This window comes from Symphalangus syndactylus, chromosome 9 (assembly GCF_028878055.3).
Source record: "Symphalangus syndactylus isolate Jambi chromosome 9, NHGRI_mSymSyn1-v2.1_pri, whole genome shotgun sequence".
Classification (NCBI taxonomy): Eukaryota; Metazoa; Chordata; class Mammalia; order Primates; family Hylobatidae; genus Symphalangus; species Symphalangus syndactylus.
Genome location: NC_072431.2, coordinates 58,824,140 through 58,838,372, shown reverse-complemented (window position 1 = coordinate 58,838,372; position 14,233 = coordinate 58,824,140). Strand labels below are relative to the sequence as shown.

The 14,233-nt window shown below is 58.4% G+C and overlaps 1 protein-coding gene across 4 annotated transcripts; it reads right to left on the bottom strand.

Annotated features, from left to right (window-relative positions):
• Positions 1-1,027: 1,027 nt before the first annotated feature.
• NYAP1 (neuronal tyrosine phosphorylated phosphoinositide-3-kinase adaptor 1) lies at positions 1,028-12,296 on the bottom strand. 4 transcript variants are annotated; one of them, XM_055292586.2, is made up of 7 exons: positions 11,828-11,984; positions 10,439-10,590; positions 8,632-8,993; positions 6,143-7,657; positions 5,070-5,282; positions 4,704-4,813; positions 1,028-2,181 (listed from the first exon to the last, which is right to left on the bottom strand). In XM_055292586.2, the coding sequence occupies exons 2-7, from the start codon at positions 10,504-10,506 to the stop codon at positions 1,924-1,926; spliced, it is 2,526 nt and encodes an 841-aa protein (XP_055148561.1). In that variant the 5' UTR covers positions 10,507-10,590; positions 11,828-11,984; the 3' UTR covers positions 1,028-1,923. The 4 variants fall into 4 exon arrangements, with proteins under 4 accessions (XP_055148561.1, XP_055148559.1, XP_055148557.1 ...); XM_055292584.2 differs by lacking the exon at positions 11,828-11,984 and adding an exon at positions 11,991-12,296 and having other exon boundaries at positions 1,152-2,181; positions 5,070-5,285; XM_055292582.1 differs by having other exon boundaries at positions 1,152-2,181; positions 5,070-5,285.
• Between the last annotated feature and the right edge of the window lie 1,937 nt (positions 12,297-14,233).

The following is a 14,233-nucleotide window of genomic DNA, read 5'->3' as shown; positions in this document are numbered from 1 at the left end:
TACCTCCCCATGCCCCCATCTCCTACTGTTCCATAGACAATCAAAACCATGACCGTGACCTTGGGAGTTTGCCTCTTCCCCTCTCCAAACTTCACCCGTCCTTTTTTTTTTTTTTTTTTGAGACAGGATCTCGCTCTGTTGCCCAGGCTAGAGTGCAATGGCATGATCTCTGCTCACTGCAGCCTCCGCCTCTTAGGTTCCAGCCATCCTCCCACCTCACCTTTGAGTATCTGGGACTAAAGGTGCATGCCTCCACACCTGGCTAATGTTTGTATTTTTTGTAGAGACGGGGTTTCTCTATGTTGCCCAGACTAGCTTACCTGTCCTTTTAGGGTAACTTTGCAGGAAGCCTTCTTAGATGATTCCAGCCCTGTACCCCCTCTTTTTTTTTTTTTCATTGTTGTCGTTGTTGAGACGGAGTCTCGCTCTTTCGCCCAGGCTGGAGTGCAGTGGCATGATCTCAGCTCACTGCAACCTCCACTTCCTGAGTTCAAGTGATTCTCCTGCCTCAGCCTCCCGAGTAGCTGGGATATAGCGCCACCACACCCGGCTAATTTTTGTATTTTTTTTTAGTAGAGATGAGGTTTTACCATGTTGGTCAGGCTGGTCTTGAACTCCTAACCTCAGGTGATCCGCCCACCTCGACCTCCCAAAGTGCTGGAATTACAGGTGTGAGCCACCATGCTTGGCCCTGTCCCCCCCTCTTACTGCTTCAACAGTTTATTGTCATCTCAGTAGATGTCATCTGAGTAGATCACGAGGTGCTTGAAGGCAAGCTTCATGCCCAAATATTCCTTCTGCATCAGTGTAATGCCAAGAACACATTCCGTGCACAAAAAAAATGCTAATGGAGTCATGGCCCGGTGCATTCCCGAAGACTTACCTGGAACTCCACCTCGCCCTGTGACTTGGCCACAGCTACTGACCCCTCCCCGCACAACCTTCAACTCCCACCAACCAGGGGCAAGATGGGAAAAGGAGCAAGTGTAAGAATGGCAGAGCACGCTGTGAAATAGAAGAAGCCAGCTTTAGGATCATGAGTCTTTTAATATATTATTCTGAAAAGAAAGGAATTAAAAAAAAGTTCCTGACATCTCTTCTGTTTTGTTTTTTTAATTTAAATAAATACCCTGCCCACCCCCCCACCCGCTAAAATTTCCCTCCTCCTCCCCCATCATCCCGCCCATCCCTGGCACTAGACCCTCACCCCAGAACTAAATAAGATGCCTGATTCAGAGCAGGCCACACTGACTACCAAATTCTGGCAAATTGTAAATACTGTGAATAGTCTTGGGCCCTCTGCTTCCCTGGGCCCCTTCTTTTCTCGGTCCACTCCCCATGCGGACCCCTCCTTGGCTGTGGGGTGGCATGGATGGCGGGGCCTTTAGGCATTGGCATTGGGGAGAGTGCAAACTTGGCCCTGATTCTCCACTCCCGGCTCAGGAGTAGGTCAGAAGGGCCCAGAATCGCCCTCCAGACTGAAATAAATAACAAAATAAATACCCCCTCCCCAACTCCCGGCTCTCTAGAAAAGAGCTCCTCCATCTGGCACTCTAGTCCCTCTCAGCTCACCCACCCCCCTCTTCCTCCCATCCCTTCCTTCCTCCCTTCCCCATGCTGACCTCTGGCTTGGTTCAGGAGGAGGGGTGTACAGCGCCCAGCGGGAAGAACAGCCAGAGCGACTCTGTCCCCAACCTCAAGCAAGCCCTCCTCCTCCTCCAAGTTTCTCAGCAGCGCTGTTGGCATCCTAAGCCCAATGGGCCTGGCAGACTCTCCCCATCCCGGGGGGTAGGGTGGAGGGCAGGGGTGCTCCCTGGCACTCTCCCACGTGGTCCTTCAATGTCTCTCTAGGCGAGGCTCCCGGGAGAGCCAGGAGTGCCCACCCCCTCCCCAGTCCAGGCGCCCCGGTACCCCCGGCCCGCCTCAGATGGCGGTGTCCCAGAGGACCGTGTGCTGCCGGCGGCAGGGCGGGGTGCCGGACTTGCGGGGCTCGGGCCCCCGCCGCCAGCTGGGGAGGATGGGCATGCTCTCCTGCTTGCAGAGGCCTCGGTCCGGGCGGTGGCGCGCCTTGATCTCCTTGCACACGCAGCGCTTGCGCTCGATCACCTCCAGCAGCTTCCCGTCGCGCTCGCGGGCCGGCTGGGGCGGCAGGGGCAGAGGCAGCGGCAGCGCGGGGTGGGGCTGTACCGCGGGCGGGGGAGAAAGGAAAAAGCGGGTAGGGTCGGGGACGTCAGCATGACCGGACGGGTCTGCACTGCCGAGACACACGTCTTCCCCCAGAAGCAAGTCCTTGCTTGCCCCCCATGGCCTCTGCTGGCTCCCTCTGGCTGTGGGACCCATGGGGGCCCAAATCCAACTCCGGCAGTTTTGACCCAGCCACGCCCTAGTCTTCCTGGACAGATGTGTTTTTTAAGTTGGTCCTCCTAGAAGGGATCCCCCCCTTTTTTTTTTCTGTCTTTCTTGTGTCTTTTTGAAACAGGGTTTGGCTCTGTCGCCCAGGCCAGAGTGCAGTGGTGCAATCATAGCTCACTGCAGCCTTGACCTCCTGGGCTCAAGCAATCCTCTAGCGTCAGCCTCCCTCCCAAGTAGCTGGGACTACAGGCATGTACCACTACACCAGCTAATTGTTAAAAAATTAAATTAAATCTTATTTTTGTATTGATGGGATCTTGCTTTGTTACCAAGCCTGGTCGTGAACTCCTGGCCTCAAGGGATCCTCTCATCTTGGCCTCCCGAAGCACTGGGATCACAGGTATCAACTACTGTGCCCAGCTGGGGCAAGGGTAGACAGGGTCCCTCCCTTCCTCCTTTCCTTCCTCCCTTCCTTCCTTCCTTCTTCTTTCTTTCTCTGTCTCTCTCGCTCTCTCTTTCTTTCTTCCTTCTTTCTCTCGCTCTCTCTTTCTTTCTTTTGACAGGTTCTCCCTCTGCCACCCAGGCTGGAGTGCAGTGGAATGACCATGGCTCACTGCAGACTCCACCTTCCAGGCTCAAGTGATTCTCCTGCCTCAGCCTTCAGAGTTGCTGGAACCACAGGCACGCACCACCATGTCTTGATAATTTTTAAATTTTTTGTAAAGACAGGGAATCCCTATGTTGCCGAGGCTGGTACAGAATTCCTAGGCTCAACCACTTCTCTTGCCTCAGCCTCCCAAAGTACTAGGATTATAGGCGTGAGCTACCATGCTTGACCTCTTTATTTTTTTTTCTTTTGAGACAGGGTCTTGCCCTTACACCCAGGATAGAGTGCTGTGGTGGGATTGTAGTTCATTGCAACCTCAGCCTCCTGGGTTAAAGCAATCCTCCCGTCTCTGCCTCCCACAGTTCTGGGATTATAGGCACAAGACATGGTGCCCAGTGGGGAGGTCTTTTTTCTAAATCACGCAAAGGTGTGCTATTGGCTAGTGGTGGCCCTGACTGATCTTCAAGCTGGGCCCTACCTTGCTGCCCATCTTAAGCAAACCCTCAAACCCTTCCCAGATCCCCTCCCAACCCCCTCACTCTCATTCCTGGGTTCCCATTAGTCTGTGCTGGCTCAGGCCCCAGCTTGCCTGGCCCTTTTTTTTTTTTTTTTTTGAGACGGAGTCTAACTCTGTTGCCCAGGCTGGAGTGCAGTGGCATGATCTCCACTCACTGCAGCCTCCGTCTCCCGGGTTCAAGCAATTCTCATGCCTCAGCCTCCCGAGTAGCTGGGATTACGGGTGCCTGCCCCAACGTCCAGCTAATTTTTGTGGGTTTTTTTTTGTTTTTTGTTGAGACAGAGTCGCTCTCTGTTGCCCAGGCCACTGGAGTGCAGTGGTGCGATCGTGGCTCACTGCAACCTCCGTCTCCCGGGTTCAAGCGATTCTTATACCTCTGCCTCCCGAGTAGCTGGGACTACAGGCGCGCACCACCACGCCCGGCTAATTTCTGTATTTTTAGTAGAGATGGGGTTTCACTATGTTGGTCAGGCTGGTCTCGAACTCCTGACCTTGTGATCCACTCACCTCAGCCTCCCAAACTGCTGGGATTACAGGCATGAGCCACCGCACCTGGCCCTAATTTTTGTATTTTTAGTAGAGACAGGGTTTCACCATGTTGGCGAGGCTGGTCTCAAACTCCTGACCTCAGGTGATCTGCCCGCCTCGGCCTCCCAAAGTGCTGTGATTACAGACGTAAGCCACTGCACCCTGCGTGGCCCCTTTCTTTCTTTCTTTTTTTCTTCTAAGACAGGGTCTCACTCTGTGGCTCAGGCTGGAATGCAGTAGCGTGATCATGGCTCACTGCAACCTCCACCTCCCAGGGTAAAGCCATCCTCCTACCTCAACCTCCAGAGTAGCTGGGAATTCAGGCTTGCACCAGCACACCAGACTACATTTTGTATTTTTTATAAAGATGGGGTCTCGCTATGTGGCCCAGGCCGGTCTCAAACTCCTAGGCTCAGGCAATCTACCTGCCTTGGCTTCTGAAAGCATTGGGATTACAGGTGTGAGCCACTGCAACTGGCCTTCTTTAAAAGAAAAAAAAAAATAGAGACAGGGTCTCACTATGTTGCTCAAGCTAATGAACTTCTGGCCTCAAGTGACCCTCCCGCCTTGGCCTCCCAAAGTGCTGGGATTACAGGCATGAGCCACTGTGCCCAGCCCTGGCCCCTTTATTGCTTTTCTTTGCACATTCAAGCCTTCTCCACCTGCTCCTTCACAAATAAACAAAAAACCAAGCCTCACCTGGCTCAGGGCATCCCTGGGCTGGCTGCAGGGCCGGGGTGTGTGGAGCGCGACCTGCCGGACTCCGGAGGTGGAGGCCGAGCGCCCCAGGCGGTAGCCTCCCGTGAAGTCTGAGGTGGAAGAAGGAGGAGTGAGGACTGCAGGGGCCTCAGGTACCCCTCCCCTAGTTCCCAGTCCCCTGCCCTTGAATGGTCCAGGCTGCCCCTGCCTCATCAGAAGGGAAAAGGGGGTGGAAATGTGGTATGAAGATTTAGGGCCCTGGACATGGACGTGAACAGGTGAGAGAAAGTCAGGACAGGTGGGGCTAGACCCCGGGAGATCCCCCAGCCAGCCCCGCTGTGCACAGGTGTGTGCAGGCTGCATCACCTCCATTGCGGTGGCAGGCGGGGAAGGTCTGGCAGGGAATGGGCAGCGCAGTGCGGCTCCCTCCTCGGTCTCCGTGGTGGATCCTGGCCAGCAGGCCCTCTGCCCCCTGGCTCCTCACTGGGATCCCTGATATCACAGGGCCCCTGTCCTCACGCTCCACCTTGCCTGGACCCTCAGCACTGCCATTCCAGGCCCGGGCACCATCCTCGACCTCTGCTGGGATGACAAGGAGAGCTGTGTGCCTGCACGTTGGAGGCATCATTCTGTCCCTCCAGCCACACATGCTGCAGTATGGGCGGACTAGGAGACACAACTGCCCCTTTTGCAAGTAACGGCTGGGATGGGGCTCCTTCACACTCCCCCAACATACACACACACACACACACACACACACACACCCCTTCCTTTCCACCCATTGGTACCATCTCCTGGGGCTGAGAATCATGTCTATGTGCTGCATCCAAACCCTTTTCCCTGGTCAGAGGGGCCTCCCCAACCGCAGCTTTAGCTTCCAAGCCCCTCCATCTCCAGATAGGGCCAGAATGACCATCCCCCTGGGATCAAGACCTGTAGGGGGAGAATCCCAATTCCTGAGCCCAGAAGGGGGAGCGCTGGGGGGAAGGGCTGCCTGTGAACTAAGCTCATCTCTGAGAGGAGGCCTGGCAGAGCATTTCGTTACCAGGCAACGGTAGGGGCCTCCCTCTCCTCTCCCTCCTGTCTGGATGGGTTGCCATGGTAACAGCTGGGAGGCAGCTGTGTTTAGTTCCTGGTGCGCACACTCACAAGCACACACCCCTGCAGCCCCGGGAAGGGAGGGGCAGGGAGCAGAGCAGGACAGGGCCAGATTTGACCCCCTTCGCCTCCCAGACCTTCCTGCTCCTCCAGCGCACACTGGGGAACCCTGGCCTTTCTGTCTATTGCCCACCCCCACCCCTCTGGTCTCCTAGAAAACATTCCAGACTCAAGGCTGTGACTTCCAAATAACCCCTCCAACACCTTCCCCAAACCATCGCAGGCATCCCTAGCTGCCCCCCACCCCCGATGCCAGCCCCCACTCCCCACCCCTCACTCACTGTCCAACTCCTTTGCTTTTCTCCCTCCATAGAGGACCTTCCTCTGCAGGGCCCAGCCTGCCCCAAATGTCGCGGCGCCCATCTCCTCCTCTTCCTCCTCTGGTGTCCCTGCGCTGGCGATGACATGGGCACAGGAGATGCTGGCAAAAGCACCCCCATCGGTCCCTTGCTCCTGCAGCTGGATCTTGACCATGGGGGATGGGGCCCCCACACCACAGCCCTTATTCAGCACCCCCCCAGCCTTGAGGCTCTCATAGGCAGGGGGTCTCTTGAGCCCAGCTGCTGTGGCTGGGTAGGTCCACAGCGGGGTCAGGGGGCCAGCAGTTGGGTCCGGAAGGCTGTGGGGGGAGGCAAAGCAGCCACGGTGGTGGAGGACCCCAGCTGCCGCACCCATGGCCCCACCGTGGGGGCTGGACTTCCCTGGCACGGGGGGCCTCGAGCTGGTACACAGCATCCCATGGAGGACTGAGATCTCCTTCTCCGTCTTTGGCTCCCCAGCACCCAGGGGTGGACCAGCTGGCAGGACAGAGTGCGTGGTCACCTTGACCGCTGAGTACACCATGGTGTAAGACACGGCCTTGTCCTTGGGGGGGCCGGGGAGCAAGGCGGCCGGGGCAGGGGGGGCTGCCGGCGCCCCCGCCGCCTTAGGGCAGATCATGCTGTGGGAGTTGGGGAGCTCCCGCTCCCCCCGGGGCTGGCCAGAGCCCTGGGGTGGCAACGGTGTCGAGTGGCTCCGGGCCCGGCCCGATGGTCCCAGCAGCAGCAGGTTGGCAGCAGGAGGTGGAGGCGGTGGGGGAGGCGTCTCCCGCTCCCGTGCAGGCACTTGGGGAGCTGGGGTGGAGCCGGCTGGCTCCTTGGAGTGGCAGAGGACAGGTAGCCTTGAGACCCCATCGCCAGGGGTTCGGGAAGCAGACTTGGCTTGGGGGAAGGCCAGGAGTGGAGGCCGGTGCTGAAGGAGGTTGGGGAAGGGCGGGGGGATTTCACAAGGAGTGGTCTTGGTGGGCGTCCCGTCCCTCCGGCTCGGGAGGGCTGAAGCTGGGCGGCGGTGGGCATGGGGCGGAAGGGCGTGAGGCTGTTGTGGCGGGGATGTTGCCGTCAACGGTGGAGGGCCATTGGCCCGGCCTTCCCCAGCCTCTTCCGGCAGCGGGTACTTCATCTCCTCATAGATGGCCTCACTCTCTTCAGAGTCCGAGTCGGTGCCCGCTGGAGGGGTCGGGCCCCCACCCCCAAGAGGGGGCCCAGCCAGGCCTCCTCCACTTCGTCCTCCTCCCCTAAAGACGTCCCCCACCATCTCAATGTACACAGGCTCTTCCTGGGCACCCACATCAGGGTCCCCAGCTACTCGGGACCCCCTAGTGAGGCGCTGAAGAGGCAGGTTTCCCCCTCGAGTAGAGGGGCCTGGGGGGCAGGATTCATCGAAGGAGACAGAGAGCTGGGTGTTAGGGCTTCGCCTGGGCTTCTGCGGAGGAACCTTCCGGCTGGACTCTCGGCCCTCTGGGGTTGGCTTCTGTGAGCCTGGACAGGACAAGAAAGAGAAAAATAAACCAGGCTTTTAATGAGGGGAGCAAGTGGGAGGAGCCCATTCTAATCCCTTGACCCCTCTGCAAGGACATATCTGCCTCTTCATTTTCCCCACATTCCTCAACTTATAGCCCCAAGAGGTTTCTTCATTTCTTTTTTATTTTTTAATAGAGATGGGTCTTGCCACATTGCCCAGACTGGTCCCAAATTCCTGGGCTCAAGGGATCCTCCTGCCTCGGCCTCCTAAAGCACTAGGATTCCAGGCATCAGCCACCATGCCCAGCTGTAGGTTCCTTTTCTACTAGTCAGCCCTTGGTCTTTTTAAAACGTCAATTAATTGGCCAGGCACAGTGGCTCACGCCTGCAATCCCAGCACTTTGGGAGGCCGAGATGGGTGGATCACCTGAGGCCAGCAAGCCTGGCCTTGTCAGCCTGGCCAACAAGACGAAACCTTGTCTCTACTAAAAATACAAAAAATTAGCCTGGCGTGGTGATGGACGCCAGTAATCCCAGCTATCTGGGAGGCTGAGGCAGGAGAACTGCTTGAACTTGGGAGGCGGAGGATGCAGTGAGCTGAGATCGCACCACTGCACTCCTGCCTGGGCAACAGAGCGAGACTCTGTCTCAAAAAAAAAAAAAAAAAAGTGCTGAGATTACGGCGTGAGCCACAGTGCCTGTCCCACAGCCCTCAGTCTTTCTAATGTATTCTCCAGAATCCGCAGCTCCTACCTTCATTGTCCCTCTGAGGCCACCACCCCTTTCTCAAGAACTTTTCAGGGAGTGTCCCCTGCCCTTGAATGGTTCATCTCAGGCCCATCCAAAAGGACCCCCCCCAATTCCTTTTGAGAATGGAATCTTCCACTTCCTTGGTTCTTCCCTGAATGAACCCTCCCGGCAAGCCTCCCCGGGCCTGGAATAGATCCTCCCAGCTCCCAGCTCCACCCCAGGGAGAGATAGGGGTATCTCACCTGCTTTCTTGCTGGGGGGCGTCTCTGCCCCCGACCCGGGCCCCACCATGCTGAGCTTGGTGCTGGGGTGTCTCCGGGGCTTGGCAGGGGGTCTTCGGGTGCTGCTGTCCTCTGTGAGGCCCCCACCACCCCCGCCAGGGCCACCCCCGACACTGTCCATGCTGCCCACCGAGTGGCAGGAGAGGGAGCGTGGGGCCATGGCGCTGCGGCAGGGGTGCGGGGTGTGCTCCTGGGAGGCGGGCATCGTCATGAAACCCATCCTGAGGGAGCGCCGCAGGGAAGCGATGTCCCGCACGCGGACCCCAGGCCCCTGGCCGGCCGTGGGCCCAGCCGAGCCAGCGGGGGCCACCTCCTTACTGGAGCTGGGGAGAGAAAGCCACGATGGAGTGGAGGAAGGGCCTTGGACCTAGGCCTCCCTCTTTTCCACCCCAAGAGGTGTCAGCAACCCTGTGGCTTCCCAGGGAGGAGGACGGGAGCCTGGGTGGGGACAGGGTTGCCAGAAGGTCCAAGGCACCAATGAAGGGGCTTCAGGCAGAATCTCGGGCTTTAAAAACACAAGGCAGTTGGGGGCAGGGATGAGAAGAGGGGTGAGTATGCCTGCAGGTGAGCATCCCTGGGGCTGGCGGATCCCAGCCTGGGCACCTGTGTGGACAGCCTTGTGCAGAGGTAGAGATACAAACCCAGGTAACACAGACGGACACACCTGCCCCCCACAGCTCCTTGGTCCCTCTTACTCTCACAGTGGCCCACACCTGGCCTCTGGTTACCCCTCCTGCCCAGCCACTGTGACCTCCGCCCCCACGGCACACCTCCTCTCCCAGATCCAGGATGTGCCCCTCCAGGACCAGAGCAGCCTCCCTGCCCTGGCCCATCCTTCTTCCTCCCTCTCCCCTGGTGCTGTTCTCTCTCTGTCAGCCTCCCTGGCTCACCCCCATTCCATTCCACTGTCCCTGAGCTTCTGTCTGAGTGGAGGGTGGCGGAGGGTTGGGGGGGCGGCTGGCAGGGAAGAGAGGAGAGCTGTGTGGGGTGGGCACTCATTAAGTCCCTGTCTACTAACCCTTCATTAGGGAGAGATCGCTGCAGCGATCACTCTGATTAATCTAATTAACAACAAGAATTAAACTCCACAGTTTCGAGGAAGGAAAAGGGAGGTGGCTGTGAGTCAGGCTCCAAGTGGCTGTGAAGTCAATGGGAGTGAAGAGGAAAAGGAGAGAAGGATGGGAGAGGCCAGGCCCCAGGTCCCTGGAAGGGCAAGCGGGGAGGCAGACAGGGATTGCAGGGGTCCAGGGGTCGTCCCCTGCCCTGGCTCTTTGGCAAGGCCCAGCCTGCATGTCTGCCCACCACACACACAACCCCGTCACTTGACCACCCACCTCCCCCAGCAGGGAAAACTGGGAGGAGGCCAAGTGGATGTTCTCTGATGCCCCTGAAATGACCCCTTCCCTAGACCCTGGGAGGGAGGCGGGGCCTGCCCCTTCCAAGGTCAGGTGACAGGACAGCCCACAGCCAGCCCCAAATTTGCAGAAAGGAGAAGGGCTACAGGCCAGAGGTGAGTCAGGAAGGAGTGACTCGGGCCTCTGGGGATGGGGAACAACCAAAGGGGTGCTCATAGGCTGTAAACCCCCCCGCAGGAGGGCAGGAGTTGGGCCGGGACAGTCTGTGTGCAATCCTGGCCGTTCCATACTGACTCTGAGATCAGAGAGCTCACTCATGACAAGGCTGCCAGGCCCCCGAGAAGGGCTGTGGCCCAGTGAGGGGGCAGGCAGAGGTGCGGAAGGGAAGGGAGCGGTCTGGGGCGCAGACTTACCTCCTCTTGGCCTCCTCTTCCTTGTGCTGCCTCCACTCCAGCTTGGTTTTTCGGTAGAGGAGGTTCATCTCGTGGGGCAGGAGGTGGGGGCTGGGGGGCCCTGCTCAGCGCCACCAGGCCCGGGGGGCGGCCCTCCCTGGGTCCCGGATCCACTGGGTGGGGGGGTGGGGTGGGTGAGAAGGGAAAAAAAGAAAGGTGGGATGGGTGGGGGCCAGGGATGAATGAAAGAGAGAAAAAGGAGAAGAGACATGACTTGGGTCCTCAGAGAGGAAAACACAGACAGAAAACCCAACACAGCTTCAAGGACCCACAGACAGACAGACACAGACCCCGACAAAGGTGTTCAGAGCCCCAAATACGCACTCTGGAGAGACCAAGTCAACACAGATTCCCTTCTTGTGTAAAGACATCCTGATCCACCACCCATACAGGCCCCACAAACAGACTGCAACCCCTCAGCTACACAAGTACACATTCAGACACACAAACCATGGAGCCACCGACCCACATCTACAGACAGAGGACCAGACACAGAGATTGGCATAGGTAAACAGAAACCTAGGGATAGACAGGCACACAGACATAAACACCCACAGACACACCCACAGACACACACACAGACCTCCAGACACACACAAATCTGCTACACGGAACCGGACACACCTACAGGCAGAGTTATGCCCAGGGCCTACTTGCGTACATTGCACCCCACTGGGAAAAGGGGAGATGGTCAGACTCTCCCCCCCATCTTGGGCTGTAGGGGGATCTCATGAGGGCAGGGTGGGGACGCTGAAGGAAGGATGGGAGACACCTGAGTTGGGTATCTAAAATACCACCCATCCATCTATCTCCACTGCCTGCCTTCCCCACCTTCCAGTCCTTCCCCAGGCCTGGGCCTTGGTCCACCCCGATTCCGGCTCCCTGGCCCTTTAGCGATGGTTTGGTCTCTGCCTCCCTCCCTCGCTGATGGCCCCAATCACCTTCTTCTTCCTCCAGAATTTGGGAGGCCCCTGGTTTTCCTCTTCCAGTCCCCGCCCCTCAATCCCACCCGGGGGGCTCCAGTCTGGCCCCATTGCTACCTTCTGGGCTGCGGCCTCCATACCTGCTCCGGTTTTCCTTCCCCCAAACCCACACTCTTTTCGCCTTCAGCCTCACTTCTCCTCCCAGGCGCCCCTCCTTACAGCCGTCCTCCCCCTTCCCCTGTTCCAAACCTGGCCTGCTTCATCCCCCTTCTCCATCCAAGGGCCCCAGGTTCCTGGCACCCCTCCCCTTCCCCTTGTCCTGCTACCCTGGGCTTCTCCGCCTTTCGCACCGCCAATCCTCCCTGTCCCTTGTCCCCCCACCCCAACCTTCCTGCACCAAGCCTCCCCAGTTTCTCCATCACCGTACCTGGCCTGCCGGGCGCCGGCCCCCCCATGCCGGGCTCCGCCCGGAGCAGGAGGAGGGAGGAGGAGAGACAGAGACAGACCGGGGGGAGCGAAGCTGGGCCCTGCCGCAGAGACAGCCCCGCCTCCGGGTCCGCCCCCAGACCCGCCCCCGGCCCCAAACCCACCCTTCCACACCCTCCAAGGACGGAACGGGAGCGGCCGTGCGGCGCGGGGCCGCGGGGCGCGGGAGCTGCGGAGCCTGCGGGAGCAGATTCGGAGGAAGGTCGTGGGGCGCTGGGGGCCCGGCGCCAGCCCGTCGCGGTCTTGGGGCGTCCGCTCCTCGCCGCCCCTCGCCCCCTGCCCGGCCGGGCGGTGCTGAGTTCGGTCTCCCCAGCCCCGGCGGAGCGGCGTTCAGCGGCGCCCTCCAGCGGCAGCCTGGGGCCCGCGCCCCCGCCCCGTGCACCCCGTGCGCCCAGTGCGCCAGGCGCGCCCCGGGTCCGCGCCCAGCGTCGGGCCGGGGCCGAGGCTGCGGCTGCGGGGACCGGGGTGCAGTGAGGCGCCGAGGCCGCCAGGGGGTGCCGCTTTCCAGGCCGAGGGGCTCCGAAGGTGGGGAACGGGACGGGCGGCGGCTCAGCCCAGCAGGGGGCGTGCTCCGGCGGCCGCGCCCTCTTTCCCCGCCGCCCCCAGGTGCCAGGAGAGCACCCGAGTTGGCTCGCTGGGGAATCGGCCGCTTCCCCCTGCAATCTCCCGGGGGTGCCCGGATCTCGTTCCACCGTCTGGGCTCAAAGCTATCCGCCCCCGTGGCCCGAGTCCTCCTCTCGTGACCTTTGACTCCCCCGGCGCCGCTCGCAGTGACCAGGGTCGACCTGAGTGTGGCCACCGCGGCCACCACCCTGGCACTGTCGGGGGGCCGCTGCGGGACGTGACCTCGACCTCCCCGCCCATCACTTTTCTCATCATCTCCCCTAGAAATAACTCCCTCTGAAATCCGTTGGGCGCACAGCTCTGTAGCGGGGGTAAATCAGCCGGAGAAGACCTCGGTTGTACCTTCCACGGACTGGAAAATGGGCACGGCAAAGATAGGCACGGCCTGATCCCTGGAGCCTGCGAATGCTACTTTCCATGGCAGCGTCTTTGCAGACTTGCTGTGTGGCTTTAGGCAGATCGTGCAACCTCTCTGAGAGACGCTTTAGTCCGGGGATGTCCACTCTTTTGACTTCCCTGGGCCACATTGGAAGAATTTGTCTTGAGCCACACATAAAATACTTTTAACACTGGCCAGGCGCGGTGGCTCACGCCTGTAATCCCAGCACTTTGTGAGGCCGAGGCTGGTGGATCACCTGACATCAGAAGTTTGAGACCAGCCTGGCCAATGTGGCAAAACCCCGTGTCTACTAAAAATAGAAAAAATAAGCTGGGCATGGTGGCCTGCGCCTGTAATCCCAGCTACTCGGGAGGCCAAGGCAGGAGAATCGCTTGACCTGGAAGGCAGAGGTTGACGTGAGCCCAGATCGGGCCACTGCACTCCAGCCTGGGTGAGAGAGAAAGACTTTGTCTCAGAAAAAACAAACAAAGAAACAAAAAAAACCCCCAAAACTCCTAATGTTTTAAGAAAATTTACGAATTTGTCCTGGGCTACAAGCTGCCCATGCAGTTGGACAAGCTGGCTTTAGTCCATTCTTTGTTGGAAGGGGAGGGGTAGTAAAATAATACCAAAGTGCCTTGTAAATTGTAAAGGGTCCCACATATTAAAGGCTATTAGGAATGCTCCCAGGGGAGGGAAATATTAAAACACTTAAAACCCATTTCACGTCTATACCTTTAGTATGATTAGTTTATACGTGTAGGCCGGGAACAGTGGCTCATGACTATAATCCCAGTACTTTGGGAGGCTGAGGCGTGCAGATCACTTGAGGTCAGGAGTTCGAGACCAGCCTGGCCAACATGATGAGACCCCCCCACCACCATCTCTACTAAAAATACAAAAATTAGCCAGGCGTGGTGGCGGGTGCCTACAATCCTAGCTACTCGGGAGGCTGAGGCAGGAGAATCACAACCTGGGAGGCGGAGGTTGCAGTGAGCTGAGATGATGCCACTGCACTCCAGCTTGGGTGACAGCGCAAGACTTCATCTCAAATTAAATTAAATTAAAATATAAAAATGTGTATGTATTTACTCAATAAACATTTCTGCAGAGATCAACAATGTGCCAGGGCCTCTAGACTCAGATACCAGTGCCTGAGGCAGAGAAAGGGACTGCCCAAAGATAATTTTTGAATAGTTTTCAGCAAGAAGGAAGGCAGGCCTGCGGAAGGAGGGACCAAGGCTGTGTTCTGAATGTTGCTAGAGGAGAAAAGTTTCTGTAAGGGACAGAGGGATGCAGTCTGGAGGGGTAGGGAGCAGGTGGGAGGCTCCTTCCCAGACCTCA

Excerpts from the sequence above, each read along its gene's own strand:
- NYAP1 (XM_055292584.2), bottom strand. The coding sequence starts at position 10,506 with ATGAACCTCCTCTACCGAAAAACCAAGCTGGAGTGGAGGCAGCACAAG. Across the intron at positions 8,994-10,438 it reads GAAGAGGAGGCCAAGAGGAG|CTCCAGTAAGGAGGTGGCCC; the intron begins GTAAGTCTGCGC and ends TTCTCTCCCCAG. Across the intron at positions 7,658-8,631 it reads GCCCCCCAGCAAGAAAGCAG|GCTCACAGAAGCCAACCCCA; the intron begins GTGAGATACCCC and ends TGTCCTGTCCAG.